The sequence below is a fragment of the Otolemur garnettii genome, unplaced genomic scaffold (assembly GCF_000181295.1).
Source record: "Otolemur garnettii isolate 467f Iridium unplaced genomic scaffold, OtoGar3 scaffold00043, whole genome shotgun sequence".
NCBI lineage: Eukaryota > Metazoa > Chordata > Mammalia > Primates > Galagidae > Otolemur > Otolemur garnettii.
Window position 1 is genome coordinate 6,211,482 of NW_003852438.1, and position 7,930 is coordinate 6,219,411.

A 7,930-nucleotide genomic window follows, 5' to 3' on the forward strand; every position below is an offset into this window, starting at 1 on the left:
AAAAAAAAAAAAAGTTGGTCCGGAAGAAAAAACAGTGGGAAGGAAACTGTGGACATATGCAGAAGAGAGGAGAAAGTTGGACTAACTGTGCCACAGCCCAAGACATGGCTTTTCTTTTCTTTTCTTTCTTTTTTTTTTTTGATACAGAGTCTCACCTATCACCCTTGGTAGAGAGCCATGGCATCACAGCTCACAGCAACCTCAAACTTCTGGGCTCAAGTGATTCTCTTGTCTCAGCCTCCCGAGTGACTGGGAATACAAGTGCCTGCCAATGCCCAGCTAAATTTAGAGACAGGGTCTTGCTCTTGCTCAGGCTAGTCTTGAACTCCTGAGCTCAGGCGATCCACCCATCTCGGCCTCCCAGAGTACTAGCATTACAGGGGTGAGCCGCCATGCTTGACCCAGACATGGCTTTTCTTAGAGAATTATATTTTATTCTGAAGATAGTGGGCAGTAATTGAAATTTCATTGATGAATACAGTATCATTTGTTGACTGCTGTGGGCCAGGACCTTTGCCAGCTGCTTGGGTCATCCCTCATAAGAGTAATACACAGTCATAGGCCCTCATAGCCCTGAGCCACAGGTGAGGAACAGACGTGCACCTGGTGTGCAGAAGGATGGCCAGGAGGTGACTGGTTTACGTTTTAGAAATCTCGTGGTTGTTCAGCCTGCTTATGCAGTATGGTGAGTTTTAGAAGTTAAGTGTGTACAAAGCCTCTGGGAGACGCTAAGTCTTCACTTTTTGTTCCTGAAACAGCAGGAGCCTGCTCATTCCTCATGTTGCTGTGGGGGGTTGTAGGCCTCAGCTGCCCTTAAGGTGAAGAATCTTGGACTGTCATAAGAGGGAAAAAGGAGAAGAGAGAGTGTTTTACTCCCTCTGAATAAGCTATTCTTTCAGAATAGCATTAGCTTGGCTCGGCGCCCATTGCTCAGTCGTGCTGGCCACATACACAGGGGCTGGCGGGTTTAAACCCATCCTGGGCCTGCTAAAGAACAATGATAACTACAACCAAAAAAATAGCTGGGCATTATGGCGGGCGCCTGTAATTCCAGCTACTTGGGAGGCTGAGGCAAGAGAATCGCTTAAGTCCAAGAGTTTGAGGTTGCTGCGAGCTGTGATACTCCGGCACTCTACCAAGGGTGACATAGTAAGACTCTTGTCTCAAAAAAAAAAAAAAAAAAAAAATAGCGTCATCTTTTTTTTTTTTTTTTTTTGATTGGGGGTTGGGTTCGCATCTGCCACCTCCAGCATGTGGGGCCAGAGTCCTACCCTTTTGAGCCACAGGTGCCACCCAGCATCACCTTTTGATAAAATTTAAATCTTATATCTTAAAGGATCAAAATATATCTTCTCTTAACTTATTGGCAGAGTCCTAAGGACTTCAAGGCTGATTAGAGAGTAAAAAGCAGTGTGTTGGGTGGGTTCTTTGTGATAAGAGAGGCCAAAATTTGTGTGTTTCCAGGAGCTGCTCCTTTTATTGATTCTGGCAGCTTGTGGGGGTAGGGATTTGGCTGTCAAAACCCACATTAGGGCCAGGGAAGGAGAAAAACTGGACTCCTTCATTCTTGCCTTTTTAATGTGATCTATATAGCATTATACCCTGGAGCTAGCACCAGCCTGGAATTCTGAAGATTGTAATCCACTTTCCAGTCTTCCTATCAGTAGCAGCATAGCTTAATTAGATTTCTGCTTTTGGTGTCTCCTATCCCCCTACCCTTCTCATTGCCTGGCCCATGTATAAAAGAGAGAAAATCAAGTGTGTGCTGTCCACCTTCCATTGCTCTTCTGAAAGATAAGATGAACTCTCTGGGAATACTTGGAAGTGGGTTATTCATGTGTTGAAAGCATTTTTTGGCTTGGAATATAATAATGCATACAGGAGATCTTTTCTACTCTCACAGAGAGCTCTTGGCCTGGTAAGAGCAACAAACTGAAAAGAAACATTACAAATGAGACAAGTGCTGTGGTTGGGCTGTGTTCTGAGGTCCTGGGACACAGAGAAGAACCTGCAGGGCCTTTCTCCTTGGTGCTAGTGAATGCAGCCCGTTTTGATACTTACCTGTAGATGAGCCAAGTCTTGCCAGGATCCAAGCAATATTCAGACCAATATAGTGATACCTGTTTCCCTGAGCAAATGCTTTCTCTTTCCTGGATACTTCACATTTCAAATTTGGCATAAAAATGAAGTGCTATTCAGAATCCTACAGCCCACCTAAAAGAAATGTGGGAGCAGGTGTTTGTTCTTCTATCTTTACTGGAGCTTAAAGCTCGTAGACTACTGTAAATGTCATGGCATGGTGTTGAGGTGATATCTAGAGATGTAGAGTGAAGAAATGTATAATAAATTCAGGAGTCTTAATTGGATTTTGCATTGTACATGTTCATCCTTTCCAATTTTAGCCTTTCTGCTGATAGTTGGGCCTTTTCTGGAACTCATCTGTGGTTCTCTGCAGATAATGGCACCTGGACACAGCTGTGGCTTGTCTCGGACTATCATGAGCATGGCTCCTTGTTTGATTATCTTAACCGATACACAGTGACAATTGAGGGGATGATCAAGCTGGCCTTATCCGCTGCTAGTGGGCTGGCACACCTGCACATGGAGATTGTGGGCACACAAGGTGAGTGGGCTAGCCTCAGAGCGGTGAAGCAGGGTAGGATTCCAAAGGCTGTACCATCCTGATTTAGCTCTTAGAACTAAATCTGAGAAAGTTCGGACCGAACTATCTAAAGGAGGGAGATTTGAGATTTGAGCTTGGCATGAAAACAAGAGATGTCTGTAGGGTGTTCTCTTCACCTATCTTTTGAACACCTTCAGGAACTTTATGATGTCAGTGGTCAGTTGTTTGTCAATTGCTATCCTGACACGGCTGTTCATTATCAAGGAATAATCATCCCAGAGGCCTACATTGTGCATGCAGAAGAATGCAACTATGGGGCTGGGCATGGTGGCACAGGTGCACTGATAGACACTGTGCTTTAGCTTGGGCAACATAGTGAGACCCCATGTTTAAAAAAATCAAAATTAGGCTCGGCGCCTGTGGCTCAAGCAGCTAAGGCGCCAGCCACATACACCTAAGGTGGTGGGTTCGAATCCCCAGCCCGGGCCCGCCAAACAACAATGATGGCTGCAACCAAAAAATGGCCAGGCGTTGTGGCGGGCGCCTGTAGTCCCAGCTACTTGGGAGGCTGAGGCAGGAGACTCGCTTGAGCCCAGGAGTTGGAGGTTGCTGTGAGCTGTGATGCCACGGCACTCTACCCAGGGTGACAGCTTGAGGCTCTGTCTCAAAAAAAAAAAATCAAAATCAAACAAAGAATGAAGCTAAAAAGATAAACATAACAGGAACATCAGTTTAGCAATTTTATACATTCATTGTTAGGGATGGCTGGCTTGTTAGTTGACTGGACCCTGAGCTTTACTAATCTAGGAAGGTTTTCTTCAAGGGAAAAAGACCTTGAGCTTCACTGCCTATTGACTGTAATGTTGGTTCTTTGGGAGATCCTGATCTTGTCATAGTGGCAGGTGTGATCCCTGATGCCTGGTCGACCAGGGCACTAGGTAGCTATTGGTGTCCATGAGAGAAAACCAACCTGAAAGCTGGGTCCTTTTACTAACCTTCCAGTGCTGAGAGTAGTCCTTATCCTTGATCCCTGGGCCTCTTTGGTTCTGATACTAGCCAACCCAGCAACTTCTAGAATCCTCAGAATTCCTTTACCTGAGCATACTAAGCACTTTCAGGGAACGTGAGTAACAGTAGTATTAATACTCCAGCAATAGTAGCTAATATGCATACACTTTATATTCACCTGCATCAATGCACTCGTTCCTCACAACACTTCTGTGAAGTAAGTACCATCATTTTGATTTTATAGATGAGAAGATCAAGGTACAATGGGTTGTCACTTTTTCAGAGTCATAGAGTTAGTGGAAGGCAAAGCTAAAGCTCAAATCTGTTGTGTGTTATTTATTTTATTTTTTTTTCCCTGACAGGGAAGCCTGGAATTGCTCACCGAGACTTAAAGTCAAAGAATATCTTGGTAAAGAAAAATGGCATGTGTGCCATCGCAGATCTGGGCCTGGCTGTCCGTCATGATGCAGTAACTGACACCATCGACATTGCCCCAAACCAGAGGGTGGGGACCAAACGGTAGGAAGGCCTGGGCCTCTGCCCTTGCTCAAAAGCTTGTATTGAGTGTCCCATGTGTGCCCTTTCCCATATGTACATGAGAAAGCTATACAGTTGCATTTAACAGATAAAAGTTCTAAGAGCATACCTCCATAACATCCTATATGTGTTGGTGGTATTTTGTGGGGGGTGAGAAGGAATCTATGGAGCAGGATTTAGAAGGGCAGTAGACACCAGGCTTGCCAGTCCAGGGTGGGGCTTGTGCAGAGAGTGTGGAAGGAGGCTATATGTGCTTCGCTTGAGGGTTGGTAAGAGCAGGTTTGCAGAGCTTCAGCAGAGGGGATCCAGGTGGGGTGGGGGCACCATTAGGATTATGGGCTTCCTTCTCATGTCATAGAGAAGTGGAGTAAGAAGTAAGAATTGTGATTGCAGATGGACTGCCTGAGTTGGAAATGAGACTGTCTTTTGATAGAACAAGGAAGAGGGGATCTGTTTTCTGAACCTAAATGAGTTTTTTTGGGTTTTTTTGTTTTTTTGTTTTTTTGTTTTTTTTTGAGACAGAGTCTCACTATGTTGCCCTTGGTAGAGTGCAGTGGCATCACAGCTCACAGCAACCTCAAACTCTTGGGCTTAAGCGATTCTCTTGCCTCAGCCTCTCCAAGTAGCTGGGACTACAGGTGTCCACCACAATGCCCGGCCATTGTTTAGCTGGCCAGGGTCGGGTTCGAACTCGCCACCCTTGGCGTCTGTGGCTGGCACCATAACCACTGTGCTACAGGTGCTGAGCCCCTAAATGAATTTTATTTAAATCACGCTCCTCCCTCCCATCCTTCATTCCTTTTTTTTTTGACAGAGTTTCACTTTGTCACCCTCAGAAGAATGCCATGGCGTCACAGATCACCGCAACCTCAAACTCTTGGGCTTAAGCAATTCTCTTGCCTCAGCCTCCCAAGTAGCTGGGACTACAGGCACCTGCCACAATGCCCGGCTATTTTTTAGTTGTAGTGGTCATTGTTGTGTAGCAGGCCCAGGCTGGATTCGAACCCGCCAGCTCCAGTGTATGTGGCTGGTGCCCTAGCTGCTGAGCTATAGGCATAGAGCCTTTTCTTTCTTTCTTTCTTTTTTTTATTTCAGGTTAATGTGAGGGTATAAACCACCAGGTCAAAATATTTGATTTTGTTAGGTAGAGTCCCTCTTGTCATAATGTCCCACACATAAATGGTGTGCCAAACACCCGCACCCCATGCCCATTCAGTGAGAGTACCCCAACCCCCTTCCCTCTCCACCCCAACTTTAATTGAAATGAGTTTTTCTTCTATGTGGGTATGCATCAGATCGTCTGCTGGCTTCCTATTAGTATTGAGTACATTGGATACTTTTCCATTCTTGTGATACTAAGAATAATGTGTTTCAACTCTATACAGGATATTACAAAAGATGGGAAGTCACCATCTTTTTATGGCTGAACAGTATTCCATTAGTGTGCATGTACCACAATTTGTTAATCCATTCCTGAGTTGATGGGCAATTAGGTTGTTTCCGCATCTTGGTGATTATAAATTGAGCTGCGATAAACAATCTAGTACAAATTTATCCTTATGAATAAAATGATTTTTTTTGATTGCAGCTACAGAGACACCAAAATGTGGGGCCTGAGATGATTCTTGATTTCTTGTGAGGACAGGATAACTATCCAGAGTCACTAAGGGTGCCACTGACCTCCTCTAGAATTAGTTTTCCCATATCCAGGTACTATTAGCACTGACCTTTTTTTCTTCCTTTTCATTCTTTTTATTAAAAAAAAAATTCTCCCCCTATATATCTGGTTAGGCATGGTGGCTCAGACCCTGATGCCAGCATTTTGAGAGGCCAAGGCAGGAGGATCACTTGAAGCCTTGAAGCCAAGAGTTCAAGACCAGCCTAGGCAACATATTGAGACCCCATATCTACAAAAAAAAAAAAAAAATTTTTTTTCTACAAAAATTTAAAAAATTAGGTGTGGTGGCCTGTGCCTGTAGTCCTACCTACTAGGGACTGAGGGAGGAAGATCACTTGAGCCCAGGAGTTTGAAGTTGTTATGAGCTATGATTACACCGCTACATTCCAGCATGAATGACAGAGCAAGACCCTGACTCTTAAAAAAAAAATTTTTTTTCTACATGTCTACCAAGTCAGGTCAGGTAGGATAACAGAAGAAGTTCAGAATGAAATTTAAGCTGGGCATGGTGGTTCACACTTGTAATCCCAGCACTGTGGGAGGCTGAAGAAGGAGAATTGCTTGAGCTCAGGAGTTCGTGACTTGTCTGCCTGAGAGAGAAACCCAGACTCCTAAAAAAAAAAAAGGAACAACCCAGCCAGGGACCTTGGTAAGCGCCTGTAATCCCAGCGGCTTCTGGAGGCTGAGGCAGCGGGATGCCCGCAGCCCGAGTCTGAGGTTGCAGTGAGCTATGATGCCATCGTACTATGCTCAGGGACATAGGATGAGATTCTGTCTCAAAAAAAAAAAAAAAGAAAGAAATTTAAGTTCAAGTTATCATTGTAGCTACATTCAGTAAAGTGAGAGACCCCAGTAGCAACCAGATTTATGTACCATTACTGCTCATGTGACCCATAGAACAAGGACTTCTGCCAGGCGTGTTTCAGATCTTGATGGTTAAAAATAGAGATACACACAAGAGTAACCTAGTATTGCCAAATCTGTGTTGAAGTGTTCAGATTCCAATATAAAACGTGGGAGTTTGCAATGAAGAGATGAGTTCACTTCCTATTCCTCAAATGACTTTGTGGATGATGCTCTCCCACATTCAGAAGCCCCTTAAGTTGATACTTTGATTTAGAGAGACCGATCAGGGCAGCGCCTATGGCTCAAGGAGTAGGGCACTGGCCCCATAAACTGGGGGCAGCAGGTTCAAACCTGGCCCTGGCCAAAAACTGCAGCAACAACAACAACAAAAAAATAGATCATAATTTTCTGTGTGTGACTGTATGTGTTTTGCTGTTGCAGATACATGGCCCCTGAAGTACTTGATGAAACCATTAACATGAAACATTTTGACTCCTTTAAATGTGCTGATATCTATGCCCTCGGGCTGGTATATTGGGAGATTGCTCGAAGATGCAATTCTGGAGGTAACTTTCTTTTCTTTTGTCTTCTCTTGCTCCTGCCTCCCAGTTCCAGAATGCTGGATCACCACAGGGGCTGGTACTTTACTGCTCTTTCTTTTTACCGCCTTTTGGATGCTGCTGTCAGAGCCTGAATCAAACTTAGGGTTGTCATCAAAGGAGGAGAGTCTCGGAGGCAGCTGTGCTAAGGGGGGGTTTACTCCTTGGACCAGCTTGTTGAATGGTGTTTTTCCTTGTGGTAACCATCCTGTAGTCTCATTTGGCTTTAAACAAAGAAACACATTGTCTTTATTATTCCATAGATGTGGGGGAAATGCCCTGGGTGCGAATAGCACGGGATTAATGTGGAACTGTCCTTTACATTGAAGGCTGTATATTCTAACACACTGGCTTTCAAGCCACTTTCCTGGGGAACCCTGGTGTTTCAACACTGAAATAATAGTGGTAATTTCTAAATTTGCAAGTATTCATAGAAAAATTTTCTCAAAATGAGTTTTTTTCCCTTCTCATAATTAAAAAAAAATGCTCTTTTTTTTTTTAAAGTGGCATTTGTAACTTCAGGATCCAGTAAAAGATAATTTCAGATTCAGCAGAAAACACTTATTATCACTAGCTTTGTATATCAGTGTTTTAGGATAACCTCCAAGTATTCTGCCACATGATCAAATTCAGGAACCT

The 7,930-nt window shown here is 44.0% G+C and overlaps 1 protein-coding gene across 2 annotated transcripts in view; it reads left to right on the forward strand.

Annotated features, from left to right (window-relative positions):
- Window positions 1–7,930, forward strand: part of ACVR1B (activin A receptor type 1B) — a 23,366-nt gene that overhangs the window by 7,725 nt on the left and 7,711 nt on the right. For both annotated transcript variants that reach the window (XR_002773576.1, XM_012805617.2), the window contains exons 4-6: window positions 2,456–2,623; window positions 3,994–4,150; window positions 7,134–7,258. Coding sequence is in view for 1 of the 2 variants with exons in the window: in XM_012805617.2 (XP_012661071.2) it covers window positions 2,456–2,623; window positions 3,994–4,150; window positions 7,134–7,258 (450 nt within the window). In the remaining variant the exon portion in view is untranslated. The remainder of the gene's footprint in view (window positions 1–2,455; window positions 2,624–3,993; window positions 4,151–7,133; window positions 7,259–7,930) is intronic.